Source organism: Macrotis lagotis, chromosome 4, assembly GCF_037893015.1.
Source record: "Macrotis lagotis isolate mMagLag1 chromosome 4, bilby.v1.9.chrom.fasta, whole genome shotgun sequence".
In the NCBI taxonomy this organism is placed as follows: domain Eukaryota; kingdom Metazoa; phylum Chordata; class Mammalia; order Peramelemorphia; family Peramelidae; genus Macrotis; species Macrotis lagotis.
In genome coordinates this window covers 271432512-271451752 of record NC_133661.1, presented here as the reverse complement: position 1 = coordinate 271451752, position 19241 = coordinate 271432512, and the positions used below count along the sequence as shown (strand labels likewise).

The 19241-nt window shown below is 38.1% G+C and overlaps 1 protein-coding gene across 2 annotated transcripts in view; it reads left to right on the top strand.

Moving 5' to 3' along the window:
• The window catches only part of PLEKHD1 (pleckstrin homology and coiled-coil domain containing D1), a 51156-nt gene that overhangs the window by 20252 nt on the left and 11663 nt on the right, over positions 1-19241 (top strand). For both annotated transcript variants that reach the window (XM_074236032.1, XM_074236031.1), the window contains 4 exons: positions 4151-4245; positions 16815-16908; positions 18468-18646; positions 19032-19164. In XM_074236032.1, the coding sequence (XP_074092133.1) occupies positions 4151-4245; positions 16815-16908; positions 18468-18646; positions 19032-19164 (501 nt within the window). The remainder of the gene's footprint in view (positions 1-4150; positions 4246-16814; positions 16909-18467; positions 18647-19031; positions 19165-19241) is intronic.

The following is a 19241-nucleotide window of genomic DNA, read 5'->3' as shown; positions in this document are numbered from 1 at the left end:
AAGAACAATAACAGTCCTATTACGTGTCAACATACATAACATATTTTAATGAAAAATAATTATATTTTCCAAAGCAATAAAATTTAGTGAGAAGAGTAGCATGGTTTTACATAATTTTGCAAATTTCTTTAAATGGATTCCTATATCTGGTCCTGCTTTTAATCTGTTGTGATAATTAATCTGGCCCCACAAAGATATATAGTTAGAAAAGGGAAGAGTATCTTAAGTCAAATAACAACTTAATATTGTTACAAAAATAGTTTTGACCTCCAGAAACCCTTGAAAGGCTCTTAGGTGGACCACACTTTGAGGATCTGCTATTCTAGAACACATAGCTGAGAACATGGGACTCCTTAATAAATGTTATTTATTAGTTAGTTGGGCTCAACTCTTCATGACCCCATTTGGGATTTTCTTGGCAAAGATACTGGAATGGTTTGCCATTTCCTTTTTCTGGCTCATTTTACAGATGAGGAATTGAGGCAAACAAAATTATGTGATTTGCCCAAGATCATACAGCTAGAAATCTGAGGCCAGATTGAACTCCAGATCTGGCACTCTATCCACTGTACCACTTAGCTGCCCCAATAAATACTGATTGATTAACTGATGTAGCTGACATTGCTGCTCAGGCTCTATTTGGTAGTCATTTCTTGTCCTTTCAATTCCCCTTTGCTTCAGAACAAGCTTCTTCCTGGGCAAAAGGGCAAAAGAACATGAAAGCTGAGATCCAGAGTGGCCTCTTTGGCTTATTCTTTTCCTAATGACTTGCAAGAGTTAACTACATGTCTCTGACATTTGGATTGGCATTTTTCTTTCTCATACAAATCCCATACAAAACACTCTAGAGGTTGTTTAAAAAGCAAACACTTGTAACACTGTTCTGTGATATACCCAGAAGCTATAGAATGAGAACAATAGCAAATGAGAATACAGGCTGTTTGTAGGGGGAGTGAGGTGAAGAAGAGTTCTAGATTTAGAAACAGAAGACCTGTGTTTAAAGCCTGGTTACAGTGTCCTAGCTTTGTGACCTTAAGCAAGGTTATTTTGCTTCTCTGGAATGAAGGAGTTGATGCATATCTTTCTAAGTGTTTCATTTTTCTCATATTCCTTCCTTCCCTCTCATCATGGAGAAGTGGAAGAGAGAAAGTTGATTTTTGTTCATTAAAATTTTTTTTTAAATTTAAAAAATAGTTAAATAAACTGAAGGAGTTAGATTATATGATCTTTAAGTCCTCTTCCACCTCCCTAAGAAGCTGAACTCTGAAAAACTGAAAAGTCAATAATGGTACAGAAGAACAGATATAAAACATATCTCCTTTCTCTCAACAGAGAAGCATGACTGACTCCTCAGACAGAACCTTGTGTGTATTGATTCTGATTAACTATTTTTCTTCTATAACAAAGGTAGAATCTGCATAAGATTCTTGGAGCACTTCAGTAGGACAAACAGCCCATTTTGGCATATGTCCTCTCCTTGCCTTTTTTCCACCTTGGCAAAAATACTGGGATGGTTTGCCATTTCCTTCTCTAGCTCATTTTACAGATAAGGAAACAGAGACAAATAGAGTTTAAGTGACTTGCCCATGGTCAAACAGTTAGTAAGTGTCTAAGGCCAGATTTGAATTCAGGAAAATGAATCTTCCGGATTCAAGGCCCAGCACTCTATGCACTGTGCCTCTTCCCTAGCCCAAAAATATTAGCAAGTAGACTTGTTGTTTAGTCATATATGACTCTTCCTAGCTTCCTGAACCATAATGTCCACGGAGTTTTCTTGGCAGAGATACTAGAGTGGTTTGCCATTTCCTTCTCCATTAGATTAAGGCAAACTGAGGTGACTTGCCCAAGGTCCCACAACTCACACAGCTAGTAAGTGTCAGAGATTAAATTTGAACTCAGTTTTTCCTGACTCTAGACTCAGTCTTCATTCATTGAGACACCTACAAAGTCTGCATTTTGCTATATTCATTATGGCAAAGGGGATCTATAGTATCTCATATGTCCACAAGGCAGTGATATTTTTAAGCAACTAGCAAAGAGATCCATCAGCTGCTCTGATTTCTATGTGGAATATCCTTCCTACATAGCTTCAGATTTTGCCTACTGGCCACCAGAGACCAGTCATTATGTAGACCCTTAGATGGTTCCCTTTCCCAGGTTTTTTTCCCTGGGACTGCCAGGTTCTCTATTTAATTTAGGGAGTAAAATGAAATATCACTAAAAATACTAAAATACAGAATCTATGACTTTAGATTTCTTCCATCTGTGAAGTTTCCACTCTCAGTCTCAGAATTCTGCTCTTAGTCTCTCTCTCTCTCTCTCTCTCTCTCTCTCTCTCTCTCTCTCTCTCACACACACACACACACATACACACACACACACACACATTCATGCACATATAAACATAGAGACTCTTCTTTGAAGGATAAAGTGATTCAGTTTACTCTGATTACCTAGCCTATAGGACATAAAAAATTGAAAAGAAATAAAGCACATGCTTTTGCCTTGATCATCCACTCAACTATCTCCTAAAACTCCTCCCCTACCTAGAGGTTGTGGAAAGGCAGGAAAGGATTATTTATGTCCATCAGGGATGTAAGTTTAGACCAAGCAAGACAGTCAAAGGAAAAGGGTAAAAGAGAGAACTGTCCTCTCCTCCATCTATTCAATAGCAAGAGTTTTGTTTTGCAACTACCAGCTTCAAGCCACTCACTGATCCCCCTACTTGTACACATTGGTCCTCATTGGCTCATTTCACATGTCTCCGAACACTGTTCTTCCATGTCAAGTCTCTGTTTCTTGCATCCCAAAATTGGTGGGTAAAAAGTGTCTCCAAAGAGCAAAGGAAATTGAGATCCTTGAAATCTCCCAACTCAAGAAATAAATTTTGTCATGCCTATCAAAAGGCTTGTAAGAGCTTCTGTTCCTCACAGGAATGAAAAAAATTACTGTTGTTGAAACACTTGCTATACTTTGTGATAAGGCAAAAATGGACAACAAGTGATATATATATATATATATATATATATATATATACATATATATACATATATGTATAAATATGACTGATATAACAAACAATAAAAATCAATAAAGCTTAAAAAGTAAAATAAATCTGTAAACAGACTTCTGTATTAACTCAGAGGATTTCTGATCTTTGCTTTTTTAAAAAAAAGTATTTTAAATGTTGGAGAAAATAATCAAAGTTTTTTATGTTATTTTATCCTACAACGGAAGGATATATCCTTTGACAGTGACTTTATTTATTTTGAATTTTGCAATTTTCCCCCCATCTTGCTTCCCTCCCCCACCTCCCACAGAAGGTAGTCTGTTAGTCTTTATATTTTGACAGTGACTTGTAATAGCTCATGCAATTTCTCTAGGAATGTAGGTGAATTAGGTTTTCAATGAGAAGACTCATTTAAGTCCTCTTCCACCTCCCTAAGAAGCTGAACCCTGAAAAACTGGGGTCAATTAAATAAAAACATTTATTAAACAACAACTACGAGAGATACATTGTGCTGGTCGTGGAATTACAAATGCAAAAGTCTTTGTCTTCAAGAAGCTTCCATTTTTCTAGGGGATATAATATGTTCACAAGTAAATATAGGATATGTCTAATCATAAACACAATGGTGTTTTTGACCAGGGTCTGCTCTAACAACTGGGGGAGTCAGAAAGTCCTTTTGAAGGAGAAGGTGCTTGAGATGAGTCCTGAAGGATCTCCTCAAGATTTAATCCTAATGCCAAGTCATCCAGAATTGTCATTTCTTCTGGGAGAAATCCCCCATGAATGAAACCCTCTCATCTCTACCCCTTAACTTCCCTGGCTTCCTTCAAGTCTCAGCTAAATTCTCACCTTCTACAAGAAGCCTTTCCTAATGCTTAGTGCCCACCATCTGACACCACCCTCAGATTATCCTGTACATATCTTATTTGTGCATAGTTGTTTGCATGTTGTCTCCCTATTAGATGATGAGCAACCTAAGAGCCCAGATTTATTTCTTTTGCCTTTCTTTATATCTCCAGGGCTTAGCCCAGGGCTGGTTTGTATTATAGCGGGTTTGTAATAAATGCTGGTAACTGATTGACACAAGAATTGGCTAGAATTTGCTGAGAAATTCCTCTTTCCCTCTTTGTTTTCCTTCAGGAGCTTGAGCGACTCAACCAGATCCTGGAGGCTGAGAAGCAGCAGTTTGAGGAAGTGGTTCAGGAATTGAGGATGGAGCAGGAGCAAATCAAGAGGTACTGATGGTGGTACCCAAGGGGATAGAGGAAGAACCTACCTGAATGGGAAAAGTGGGTAGGAGATGATCCTGACCCCAATGGTCTAAAGGCTTCAGAATATGAATAGTGCAAAGGTTCCTCAGTGGTCATCTAGGGCAACCTCCTCATATGAGTAGGCATGTTTGGTATAGCTGTGTATCTTCATTTATGAATTATCTGTCTTAAAAATAGAAACAATATATTTATTAGTAGACAGGGCTCTAGGTATACCAGGACATTGACCCAAATTGTGATGATACCCAGGGTGAGCTGGTAAGTTTAAAAGTACTCAGAGATGAGAGTGACCTTAAAGATCTCATCCTCATCCCTCTTATGTTACAGGAGAGGAAACTAAGATCCACAAAAGTTAAGTGACTTTCCCATGGTCGTACAGATAGTGAATAGCAGATAGAAGGTCCTCATTAAAAACAATCAAACTTAGTTAATGAAAAAAAATCCATTATTTGATCCTATATCTAAACAGTGTTTGTAGACTTAATCTTATACACACAATCCATTGGTAGTTTCTATTATTTGCTTTAAAAACAATAAATGTGTTTTAAAGAGTAGGACTTGTTCTTGCAAGAAAGCAAGAAGCAGGCAAGCAAAGAGAATGAAAGAGGAAGAAGAAGCCACACAGGGCCCACCAAAAACCGCCTACAGGTGTTGGTTCTTCCCCCAACCATTCCCCCCAGGCCAATGCCCCTTTGGTCATTTGGAGGGCATCAGGCAGCTGGCTGACACAATGGATGGAGCACTGGCCTTGGAGTCAGGAGGATGGAAGTTTGAATCCAGCCTCTGACATTTGGTACTCATTAGCTGTGTGACCTTGGGCAAGCCACTTAACTCTATTTGCCTTGCAAAAACCTAAAAAAAAATAACCATGAAACTAAAAGTTAGTTTTTTCTTGCTACAAGAATGGAGAAGAGCAGGAGAAGCCTGGAATAGGATGATGTCAGAGAAAGAAAGAGGAAGGGAGGGACTCCAAAAAACTACAAAGGCAGTGAAGGTAAGGGAGTCTGTTCTTGGCCTTGAGTGATGTACTGAGTTTTATCAACATCCAAAGGCAATAAGAAATTTTATTTCAGAGGATATTTGATTAACACATATAGGCAACAATGGTGCAATGGGTTGATCTGACTTCAAATCCCACCTCAGACACATAGTAGTTTTGTGACCTTGAGCAAGTAATTGAGCCTCTGCTGCCTCAGTTTCCTCAACTGTGAAATGGGGATCACACATTTTACATCCACCTTGAAGCAACTACCTTGAAAGGTTATTGTAAATCAAACAAGACAATAATTGTAAAGCATTTAGTAGAGTGCTTAGCACATAGTAGGCCCTTGATAAATACTTATTCTGGGGGCAGTTTGGTGGTGCAGTCATAGAGCACTGGCCCTAGAGTCAGAAGGACCTGAGTTCAAATCCAGATTCAAACACTTTAATTATCTAGCTGTGTGATCCTGGACAAGTCACTTAACCTCATTGCCTAGCAAAAAAATCCAACACCTAAATAAATAAATAAATAGATAAATATTTATTCCCTTCTCCCTATTAATAATTTGCAAAAGAGATCACAGTGAAAATGATTGCAGCTTTTAGATCACCACCAATTACTGAAGATGGAGCAGTAAAGAAATTCTACAAAGGTCGTGATAATACCTGCCTTTTTTTTTTTTTAAGATTTTTCAAGGCAATGGGGGTTAAGTGGCTTGCCCAAGGCCACACGCCTAGGTAATTATTAAGTGTCTGAAGCCAGATTTGAACTCAGGTACTCCTGACTCCAAGGCCAACACTCTATCCACTGTGCCACCTAGCCAACCCAAGACCTTCCTTTTTAAAAAATATACACTTCAGTGCAAATATGGGAAAAGGTGAAGATAGGAGAAACAGGAGAATGTTACTACAGTTGAATTTCAGACTAGATAGTTAATATTTTCAGTGTCAGTGTTTATATCTAGAAATGAAGCAATTGCTACAAATCAGGACTTGATTTATTGTTTCATCGATTGTTTGGATTTAAGAAAATATTAATAATGCCAATTAAACTTAAAAGTGCATTCTGTATACACCCCCCCCCCCCCAGAGAATCTCATTGTTAAATATTTGCCAGATACCCCTGGGTAGAAATATATGGAAAAGTACAGATCAGGAGGAATAAAAGACAGAAGCTTCACATCTCAATATCAGGAATATTTTTTTAAAAATGGTAAAGTCCTAGACATGGCAAGCACCAAATAACATTATAAAGAATGATATTAATATTTTAAAAGATAGGAACAGACTTAATGTTGTCAAGGAGTTCTCCCTGAGTTAGCTGTCTCTACACAGTTAGAACATTAATTTATCAACAGGTCAAAATTTGACATAAGTAACAAAAAAGTAAATTATGAGAAAAAAAACTCATATAGTTAGCCTTTATCTTTGAATCATTTAAACAAATGATTGAAAATAAGAAATGGGGAAACATGGCAGAAATAACATCCACACATAGGATAATATTTTATCCATAAGTTAAACAAATGTAAATTAATTATTAAAACAGGGAGACCCAGAGAACTCAATAAGCTTCTTAGCTAGTAAAACACCCGAGCACTTGAGTGCAGAGAGACAACACAGGTTTAGAATATCAACTCATATGTAAAAAATCTAGGGTCAGTTAGATGGTGCAATGATTTGGTTTTTTCATAAATCCAACTTTTGGTTTTATTTATTAATTCAATATTTTTTTTTTGCTTTCGATTTTATTAATTTCACCTTTAATTTTTAGAATTTCTAATTTGGTATTTAATTGGGGATTCTTAATTTGCTCTTTCTCTAATTTTTTTAGTTGCATATTTAGTTCATTGATTTCCTCTTTCTCTAATTTATTCATGTAAGCATTTAAAGATATAATATATCCCCTGACAGCCGCTTTGAGTGAATCCCATAGGTGTTGGTATGTTGTTTCATTATTGTCATTATCTAGGATAAAATGATAGATTCTTTCTATAATTTGTTTTTTGGTCCACTCACTCTTTTTTTTTAAAGATTTTATTTGAGTTTTATGTTTGACAATTTTTCTCCCAATCTTACTTCTCTCCCCCCGCCCAATGGAAAGCAATCTGTCAGTCTTTATTTTGTTTCCATGTTGTACATTGATCCAAATTGAGTGTGACGAGAGAGAAATCATATCCTTAAGGAAGAAACAAAAAGTATAAGAGACAATAAAACAATAAGATATCTGTTTTTTTCTAAATTAAAGGGAATAGTCCTTGAAATTTGTTCAAACTCCACAGTTCTTTATCTGGATACAGAGGGTATTCTCCATTGCAGACAGCCCCAAATTGTCCATGGTTGTTGTGCTGATGGAACAAGCAAGTCCATCAAGGTTGAACATCATCACCATGTTGCTGATATGGTGTACAGTGTTCTTCTGATTCTGCTCATCTCACTCATCATCAGTTCATGCAAATCCCTCCAGGCTTCCCTGAATTCCCATCCTTCCTGGTTTCTAATAGAACAATAGTGTTCCATGACATACATATACCACAGCCCAGTTGAAGGACATTTACTGGATTTCCAATTCTTTGCCACCACAAACAAGTCTTCTATGAATATTTTTGTGTAAGTGATGTTTTTACCCTTTTTCACGATCTCTTCAGGGTGTAGACCCAGTAGTGGTATTGCTGGATCAAAGGTTATGCTCATTTTTGTTGCCCTTTGGCATAGTTCCAAATTTCTCTCCAGAAAGGTTGGATGAGTTCACAGCTCCAACAACAGTGTAATAGTGTCCTAGATTTCCCACAACCCTTCCAACAATGATCATTATCCTTTCTGGTCATATTGGCCAGTCTGAGAGGGGTGAGGTGGTACCTCAGAGAAGCTTTGATTTACATTTCTTTAATAATTAATGATTTAGAACAATTTTTCATATGGCTATAGGTTGCTTTGATCTCCTCATCTGTAAATTGGCTTTGCATATTCTTTGACCATTTGTCAATTGGGGAATGGCTTTTTTTAAAAAAAATATGACTCAGTTCTCTGTATATTTTAGAAATGAGTACTTTGTCAGAATCATTAGTTGTAAAGATTGTTTACCAATTTACTACATTTCTTTTGATCTTGGTTACAGTGGGTTTTATTTGTGCAAAAGCTTTTTAATTTAATGTAATCGAAATCATCTAAATTGTTTTTAGTGATGTTCTCCATCTCTTCCTTAGTCATAAACTGCTCCCCTTTCCATAGATCTGACAGGTAAACTAGTCCTTGATCTTCTAATTTGCTTATGGTATTGGTTTTTTATGTCTAAATCCTGTAACCATTTGGATCTTATCTTGGTAAAGGGTGTGAGGTGTTGGTCTAATCTAAGTTTCTTCTATACTAACTTCCAATTTTCCCAGCAGTTTTTATCAAAGAGAGTTTTTATCCCAACAGCTGGACTCTTTGAGTTTATCAAACAGCAGATTACTACAATCGTCTCCTGCTTTTGCACCTAGTCTATTCCACTGGTCCATCACTCTTTTTCTTAGCCAATACTAAACAGTTTTGATAACTGATTCTTTATAAAATAATATAATTTTAGATCAGGTAGGGCTAAGCCCCCTTCTTTTGTACTTTTTTAAATTAAATTCCTCGAAATTCTTGACTTTTTATTTCTCCATATGAATTTACTTACAATTTTTTCTAATTCATTAAAGTAATTTTTTGGAATGTTGATTGGTAGGGCACTAAACAGGTAGTTTAGTTTTGGTAGAATTGTCATTTTTATTATATTAGCTCTCCCTATCCATGAGCAGTTGATATTTGCCCAGTTATTTAAATCTGATCTAATTTGTGTGAGAAGTGTTTTATAATTGTTTTCAAAAGTTTCTGAGTCTGTCTTGGCAAATAGACTCCCAGGTATTTTATATTGTCTGAGGTTACTTTGAATGGGATTTCTCTTTCTAGCTCTTCCTGCTGTATCTTGCTAGACATATATAGAAAAGTTGAGGATTTATGAGGGTCTATTTTATAATCTGCAACTTTGTTAAAATTGCTAATTGTCTCCAGTAATTTTTTGGATTATTTCTTGGGATTCTTTAGGTATACCATCATGTCATCTGCAATTCCCAATTCTAATTCCTTCAATTTCTTTTTCTTCTCTAATTGCTGAAGCTAATATTTCTAATACGATAATGAATAGTAGTGGTGATAATGGGCATCCTTGTTTCACTCCTGGTCTCATTGGGAATGACTCTAGCCTCTCCCCATTGAATATAATGCTTGTTGATGTTTTCAGATAGATACTGCTAATTATTTTTTTTTAATTTATTTTTTATTCTCATTTTGTAAAAATGTTTTTCTTACGTTAATAAAATATTGTTGTTTACAAGCAAACAAAATACCCCTCCTCCCCCATGAATATAGATAGACTTGTTTGGGTGAAAAAAGTAAAGGGGAGAGAAAAAAATTAAAATAAAAAAAAAATAGTAATAATTGTAGGTATGGCCAGGTGACGCAATGGACGAAGCACCAGCCCAGGAGCCAGGAGCATCTGAGTCCATCTCCAGCCTCATAAACCCAACAATCACCCAGCCACGTGACATGCAAGCCACCCGATCCCCACTGCCCTGCAAAAACCAAAAAAAGAAAGAAAATAAAAAGACCCCCCCCAAAAATAAACTAGTAATAATAGTAGGGGTGGCTGGGTGGCAGGCAGAGCATTGGCCCTTGAGCCAGGAGCACCTGGGTCCAAATTTGGCCCCAGACACCCAACGATCACTCTGCTATGTGGCCCCAGGCAGGCCATCCAGCCCCACTTGCCCTGCACCCTCCCCCAAATAATAATAACAAAAAATGTGCTTGAGTCTTTGTTCCAACACCAACAACTCTGTCATGGGTGGATTTCATTCTTTATGATAAGGCCATCACAAAAGTTATTTCCATATTTTTCCACTGTTGCCATTGCTGATCGCAACTTCCTCCTTTCTTATTTCTCCACTACCATGTACTCTATTTTCTCTCTCCTTTCACTCTGACTCTGCTGCGGGGTAGCTGAGTGGCACAGCAGACAGATCCCTGGTCCTGGGGCCAAGAAGCCCTGAGCTCCCATACCACCCCTTACGCCCAGAATCCACCTGGCCCTGTGGTCCTGGGCAGGCTTTCCATGCCAGCCCCTTGCAAGAAGTAAGAAAGAAAATGTGTTATATCTGACCACTCTCCCCCAATGGTTCATCCTCTCCTCCTTTATTCGCATCCCCACCCCTTCCCCCTGCTCCCTGCTCCTTCTTACTCCAGATATCTATACCCCATTGAGTATATTTGCTGTTTCCTCTCCTAGCCATCTCTGATGAAAGCAAAGGTTCCCTCATCCCCCCTTGCCTCCCCCCTTCCATATCATTGCAATAGCTCATTGTAATAAAAAAAAATCTTATGTGAGATATCTTGGACTATTCCCCCTTTCCTTTTTCTTTCTCCCATTCCATTTCCCTTTTTTTCTATTGACTCCATTTTTACACCATATTATATCTTCGAATTCAGCTTTCTCCTGTGATTCAACTATAAAAGCTCTCTCTACCTGCTCTATTAACTGAGAAGGTTCATATGAGTATTATCAGTGTCACTTTTCTATGCAGGAATACATGCAGTTCATCCTCATTAAGTCCCTCATATTTCCCCCCTCTCCTCCAATCTCCATGCTTCACCTGAGTCCTGTATCTGAAGATCAAACCTTCTGTTCAGCTCTGGCCATTCCAAAAGGAACCTTTGAAATTCCCCTGGTTCATTGAAAGTCCATCTTTTTCCCTGGAAGAGGACATTCAGCCTTGCTGGGTAGTTCATTCTTGGCTGCATTCTAAGCTCTATTGCCTTCCGGTATATTGTATTCCAAGCCCTATGAGCTTCCAATGTAGCTGCTGCTAAGTCCTGTGTGATCCTGACTGCAGCTCCATGATATTTGAACTGTGTCCTTCTGGCTGCTTGCAATATTTTCTCTTTGACTTGGGAGTTCTGGAATTTGGCTATAATATTCCCAGGGGTTGGTTTTTTGGGATCTCTTTCTCTGGGGGATCGGTGGATTCTCTCCATTTCTATTTTGCCCTCTGCTTCTAGAATATCAGGGCAATTTTCCTGTAGTAATTCTTTGAAAATGATGTCAAGGCTCTTTTCCTGATCAGGACTTTCAGGTATTCCAATAATTTTTAAATTATCTTTCCTAAGTCTGTTTTCCATATCAGTTGTTTTCTCAATGAGATATTTCACATTTTCTTCTAATTTTTCATTTTTTTGGTTTTGAAGTATTGATTCCTGATTTCTGTTAAATTTATCAATCTCCCTGAATTCTATTCTTTGTCTGAAGGATTTGTTCTCCTCAGAGAGTTTTCTTATTTCTTTTTCCATCTGGCCAATTTTGCTTTTTAAAGCATTCTTCTCCTCAATAACTTTTTGAACTGTTTTATCCATTTGACCTAAGCTGGTTTTTAGCATGCTTTTTTCTTCAGCATTTTTTTGGATTTCCTTGACTAAGCTGCTGACTTCATTTTCATGTTTTTCCTGCATCTCTCTCCTTTCTTTTCCCAGTTTTTCTTCCAACTCCCTCATTTGATTTTCAAAGTCTTTTTTGAGCTCTGTCATAGCCTGAGCCCAATTTCTGTTTTTCTTGGAGTCTTTAGATGCAGGAGCTTGTGCTTCCTCATATTCAGACTGAGTATTTTGATCCTTCTTGGGCTCATTTGCAAAATATTTCTCCATAGTTTTCCTTTTGTTTCTTTGCTTGCTCATTTTCCCAGTCTGGTTTGGGGTGCTTCCTGAGCTTTTGGGACACTCCCACAAGGGTCTCAGTGTGTGAGACTCTGTCCTCCCTCCTGGTCTGTGAATGACCATAAGCGCCCCCCTCGGCCACGGGGTTGAGGTGGGGGGGCCCTGCTGTTCTGTGGGGGGGGCCTAGACTGTGATCAGGATCTGAATGTGGTCAGAGCTCCAGAGTCCTGTTCCAGAGGCAGAGGACAGAGCTCAACAGTCTCTCTCTTCACTCCCCTTCCTCAGCTCAATGGGCTCATGCCCTGGGGGCTCCTGCTTCTGTTTCCTGGATCAGGGCTGGGGAAAGACCATGCTGCTCACTGTGTGCCCTGAGGGCTGGGCTCCATGTGCTGGCTCTGGCAGAGGTCCACCGCTGTTCCCCCACCTTGTGCTCGGTGCTCCTCGGGGTGCAGCTCAAGAGACTCCCCCACTGCTGTGAGCTGAGACTCCCAGTGCCCTGGGGCTGCCTCTGGGAGGCTGAAGTTCTTTGGCTCTGGTGGGCTACCCCTCTGGCAGGCCGCCTCTCAGATCCCGGGGAGCAGAGCCTTTCTGCTCTTTTCCAGGTTACCTTGAGTAGGAGAACTGCCTCACCGAGTCCCTTTGTGGGTTCTGTCTCTGGAAAGTTTAGTTAGAGTCCTTAGCTGATGAGTTTTATCAGAGAGCTCCTAAGACTCGATCCGTTCTTATAGCCATCTTGGCTCTGCCCCTGCGATACTGCTAATTATTTTAAGGAACAGTCCATTTATTCCTACACTCTCTAGCGTTTTTAGTAGGAATGGATGCTGTATTTTGTCAAAAGCTTTTTCAGCATCTATTGATATGATCATATAATTTCTGATAGGTTTGGTGTTGATATAATTGATTATATTAACAGTTTTCCTAATATTGAACCAACCCTGCATTCCTGGAATAAATCCTACTTGATCATAATGTATTATCCCAGTGAAAACTTGTTGTAATCGTTTGCTAAGATTTTATTTAAGATTTTTCCATCTATATTCATCAGGGAGATAGGTCTATAATTTTCTTTCTCTGTTTTAACTCTTCCTGGTTTAGGTATCAGCATCATATTGGTTTCATAGAAAGAGTTAGGCAGAGTTCCATCTTTCCCTATTTTTTCCAAAGAGTTTATATAGAATTGGAACCAATTGTTCCTTAAATATTTGGTAGAATTCACTTGTGAATCCATCAGGCCCTGGAAATTTTTTCTTAGGGAGTTCAATGATGGTTTGTTGATTTTCTTTTTCTGAGATAGGGTTGTTTAGGTATCTAATCCCACTCACTCTTTAAAATGAGGTCATTCAGTTTCCAATTGGTTCTGGGTCTATACCTCCTTGGCCCAATATTGCATATGACTTTTATTGCATTATGATCTGAGAAAGATGTATTCACTATTTCTGCCTTTCTGCAGTTGATCATTAGGTTTTTATGTCCTAGTACATGGTTAATTTTCGTATAAGTGCCATGTACTACAGAGGAAAAGGTATATTCCTTTCTATCCCCATTCAATTTCCTCCATAAGTCTACCGTATCTGGTGCAATGATTTGAATGTCAGACCTGCAGCCAGGAAAACTTAACAAAGTAACTTCAAATCTGGCCTTGGTTTACAAAAATCCTAGGGAAATTGTCAATTTAAAAAATAAGTTATAATTTTAAAGTTGCTTTTGTAAGTGTTCCTCTACAAGTCAGTTCTATTTGAGATGATTTTGTAAAATTTTTCACTTGTTGATTTGTTCAATAATTAAGTATTGCTACTTATACTATATTACTGAAACCATATTGTTATTGGATCTAATTTGATATTAAGAATGGCATTTGAATCATTAAAATGCTAATGCCTACCCACACATTTTCTTGTTTAATTTAAACAAATATAGTATGCTTATATCAGGGGCATCTGGGTGGCACAGTGGATAGAGTTCTGGACCTGGAGTCAAGCAGAACCAAGTTTAAATCAAGTCTCATACACTTAATAACTGTGTGACCCTGGGCAAATCACTTAACTCTTATTGCCTCAGTTGACTTATCAGTAAAATGAGCTAGAAAAAGAAATGGCAAACTACTCTAGTATCTCTGAAAGGGATTGTGAAGAGTCAGACATGACTAAAAACAACTGAACAACAACAGAATATTTATTTATTGTAAAAACTATATGCCCAACAAGTCTATGGCATAAAGTTTGCTTACATGTCTAGAAACTGCCAGTAATCAATTCTTAGTGTTTAGTTCTTTTCTCATCTTTGTGTTTGCTTGGCCTTGTTTGATTGTTTTCCCTAAGTCAATCTATATGTCCAATTATTAGGTGAATTTGGAATTCCAGGAGAAATGCTTTTGAAGGGGCAGGGGTTCACTGGGGGGAATTTTTGGATGGTCATTATGATAAGGACCCATATAAAGCATGTGGACATTTTTGGAGATTTTCCTATGTGTAGGGATCCTTAGAGAAATTTTTGCGTGCCTTGGATAGAAAAGAATACTTAAAAAATGACCCTCTTCCCTTTATATTAAAACCATCAATAACTACCTATATATGTCTACTATCCCATCTACACAAAATGTTTATGAGCATCATTTATACATGAATAAAGGGTAGGGAACAAGTAGGCTTTCCCAAGCAATATTATTAAATAATGGGCTACAGTTTTTTTTATCACCTTATAACTGAATAAAAGATTTAGAAAATTTTGTCAATTATCAATTATGAAGAAGCTTTAGACTCAGAATAAAACAATACCTTACAGGCCCATACAATAATGTGTCTCTCATCCCTATATCAGGATCATTTAGAATTTTTTGGAAGTTGTAGCAACAGAAGTAATATTTGTCCAATGACCCTCACATAATAAATGTCAAATGAGGCATAAAGCACAGAGATGTATGCCTGTCAAAAGTATTTGAACTGTGATGGAGGAGACTTATTACTGAGTTCAGGTTGAAGAAGAATTCTCTATGGATGGTAATTCTCCTGATGCTCCTTTTTGTAGACAGTATTATATTGATTGAGGCAAGTCCTAAAGAACTGCAGAGTTTCCTGGAAAAGATATTCAATCACTCAAATGTGTTTGGCTTGTTCTAACACTCAGAAAAAATCAAATGGGTAAATCTGTTGCCCAGATTTCAACATGAAAATAAATACATATATAAAAAAAGTTTGTCCAACAAGATATTTATCTGAAACAGACAATACAGATTGACAGTAAGCTAGATCCAGAATTGAAAAGAAGTAGGGAAGTTGGATAGATTCCTTTCAGGAAATTTTTGTAAAGGCACTTTTACTGAGTTATAATTTCCCAGATAGGTAACATAATCAGAAAGACTCATCATTATGAGTTTGAATCCAGATACTTACTAGCCATGAGACCCTAGGCAAGTTACTTAACCCTTTTTGCCTCAGTTTCCTCATCTATAAAATGAACTGGAGAAAGGAAAGGCAAACCACTTCAGTATTTTTTCCAAGAAAATCCCCAATGGGGTCACAGAGTAGGGCATACCTGAAATAACTCAACAGCTTCCCCTAAGAACAAAGTGCCATCTTTTCAATACAAACATTTTGCCGATATTTCTGGATAGCAGAGAGACATGGAATAGCAAGGCCTATAAAGAATTAAAGATGTGGGGCAGCTAGGTGGCACAGTGGATAGAACACTGGCCCTGTAGTCAGGAGGATCTGAGTTCAAATTTGACCTCAGACAATTAATAATCACCTAACTTTGTGACCTTGAGCAAGTCACTTAACCCCATTGCTTTAAACAAATAAAAAAAATTTTTAAAAAGAATTAAAGATGAATACCACACAGAGGTCAATGGAAAGGCAAATAGTGGTTGCAGGCTGCAACATAATATATTAGGATGTCTGAGGGAGAACAAGACTAAGAAAAAAATGTCATCAAGCAACTGTATGATAGAAAGAGAAGGTAATCCGGTCAGTTGGAGAAAAGAGAGAGTGACAGATGAATGGTCAGAATGCTCCACACTTGTAGCCTTTTGATATTAGGAGAAAGTGCTTCTGACATGTCAGACTGACCCCTACTGGCCAACTTTTAGAAGGCTATAGATGGGAGTTGTACAGGATGATCAGAAATGGATAAGTTGACATCTACATCTTTAGGGGAATTCTCAAATTGATAAGATCATATAATTATGATCAATATGTTGAATACTGAGTATTGTGAACATGACAGTTATCAATAAGTATCAACATTTCAGTGTAAAAAAAAGAAACTTCATATATATATATATGTATATATATATAGTTTTTGTAAGGCAATGAGGTTAAGTGACTTGCCCAGGGTCATACAACTAGGTTATTATTAGGTGTCTGAGGGAGGATTTGAACTCAGTTCCTTCACTACCTAGATGCCCCCTTGTTTATAGTGTGTTTTTAAAGCATATTAAATTTAATTGTCTAAACCTACCACCTTGATCATAAATCCTCAAGTAGATGCTAAACAAATATTTATTATATTGAATCATTGAAAGCACTGGGTGTGGACACAGAAAATCCTGCACAATATCAATTTGTCCCAGATGGGCACATTTGAGAACTGTGAGAACAAGTTGAGTACACACTGGAGATGATTTTGAAATTCCAGATCATACAAAGTCTCCAAGGATGCTACAGAATGGGTTCTGTGAATTGCATGAATGGTACCATAGTAATAGGTACTCCAGAAAGAGACAGAAGTTAAGACACTTGCTCTGTACCCTCAAGGAACTTACACTTGGATTAGTTGTTACTTTTTTTTTTTTAAGTTTTTGATTTTCTCCTAAAATCCCACTGTCTCATTAGGGAGTTGGAGCTGACAGCACGATGCCTCAAGGGAGTAGAACAAGAGAAGAAAGAGCTGAGAAACCTCACTGAATCCCTGCAGAAGACATTGGAAGTAAGTAAGAGGCTGGTTGGTCAGGAGGGCAGGTATTACTCATTATTTTTCAGTTGTGTGTCCTGGAAACTGAGTCTTGGGTTTTTAAAGGGAGGGGGAAAGGAAAAGACCTTTGCTCTGACAGGTCATTTTGAACAATGGCCTGCAGGAACCCTCACCAGCCAACCCTCACCAACCACCAACCCAAAACACTGGCTTACTCCACTTCCTAAAAACCCATGGAACTATTCACTGACTACAAATTCTGAATTTGTAGAAAAAGACAATCACCTTGGTAATGATATTGCAAGTAGAAATACAAAAACCTAGTAAGTAGGAATAAAAGTGACAAAAGTGACCAGTCCATGGGCCACATTCCTTTCGAGGCACATTTCCTCAAAGTAACTTGTGCATCAAAGGAAGTTAAGAGGTAGCCCCACCAGTCTTCTTACTGGATTGCAAAGTGGACAAGTGAAGCCTTTGCTTTTCTTTACATAAGACACTCCATGTCCCAAATCCTAGCATTTTTATAGGCTGTTCCACACAAATGGAATGACGCCCCCCCCCCATCTTTACCTCCTAGGTTCTTTTAAGTCCTAGTTAAAATCCCACCCTCTTATGGAAGTTTTTCTTGACCACTGTTGATTAGTTCCAATTTATCATGGATATACTTTGTTTGAACCTAAGTCTCCCCCCATTAGATTGTGAACTCCTAGAGTAGGGACTGTCTTTTATCTTTCTTTGTTCCAGAGCCTAACACAGAACTTATCACATGATTGGTGAATGAATTCACTGACTAAATATTTATACTAAAACTGATAATTAAGCTCACTGCCATTTCACCTCCAAATGCCATTATAGTCATTGCTTGGGACTACCCAACTGAGAATTGTCACTTGGCTAGTATTAGTGCTAACTCTCTTGAAATCTGGTTGTAAGGGTTGGGATTAAGGAGAACATTTTAATCCCTAAAAATTATATGGACCAATATACTAAACTCATTGAAGAAAGCTAGAAATTGATCTTTCCCCATTTCCTTGATAGAGGCAGTAGAAAAACTGATTAATTTGAGTCACAAGTTCAAAGTCCAACTTTGTTAGTACTACTTATATGACTTTGGACAAATCAATTAATTTCTCTCATTTATAAAATGTGAGAAAGTTAAATTAGATGATTTCTCAAATCCTTTCCAGCTCCATAGTTGATGGAAAGAGGGATTTGAAAGAGCTTGGAAAAGAGCTTCTTTGGGGGGGGGGAAGAAATTTCAAAAGTAATGAGAAAAGAGAGCAATACTCTCTGGAGACAATAATAAAAATTGATAGTATTTACATCTTCAAGGTTTGCAAAGCTTTTAATAAATATTATCTCATTTTATCCTAACAATTGCTTTGGGAGGTAGATCCTATTATCACTATCATTTTACAGATAAGAACCTGAGGCAGAAAAAGTTTAAATGACTTACCTGATAGAATCTGAACTCAGGTCTTCTGATTCTACTGTCACCTCTCTATCTACCATATTAGCTGTCTGCCTAAAGGAGGTGCCTAATTTATGCTTCTTCCCCATAACTCTCACCCTAGGAACTCTCCATAGAGAAGAAAAGAACCTTAGAGATGCTGCAGGAGAATGAGAACCAGTCAAAGACTCAGGTCAATGAGAGTGAGCAGCCCCTCCCCAGTGGGGGTCTCCATTACAACCTGCAGCAGATTGAGGAGAAGATGCAACAGCTTCTGGAAGAGAAACTCCTTGCAGAGAAGAGGTAAAAGATTGACAAGAGGAACCAGAGAGCTTCAACTAATAACTAGAGCCCTTGAGTCATACAGCTAAGTTGAGAAGTCACTACCTGACTTTCCCCCTCAGTCAAAAGGATATGAAGACACTGGTGGGGAGTTAATGTGGCAGAGAAAGTTATGGGTCATAGAGCTTCTCCAGGCAGGTATACAAAGTGGCTGGGAGCATTCAGTGACTCCTCCTCTTCCTCCTCCTCCTTCTCCCCCTACTCCTCCTACTCCTCCTCCCCCTACTCCTTCCTCCAGATACACTGTGCTCTGACCTGATCATTTCCTGAAATTCTCTCCCTAACTCCTTTACTGGAATGAACTGGATGAGTAGAGATGCTCATAAGTCTCTTTTCTTTGGGACAGAATGAAGGAAAATGAAGAAAGATCTCGGGCATTGGAGGAGGAGCGGGAGTTCTATTCCAGCCAATCACAGGCTTTGCAGAACTCTCTGCAGGAGCTGACAGAGGAGAAGCAGCAGACCGAGAGGGACCTCAAGGTGCTAAGCCTTGGCCACAGGTGTCTTTTTTTTTGCCCAAATTATCTTTGGGATATAAGTTTGTACTAGATCTTTCC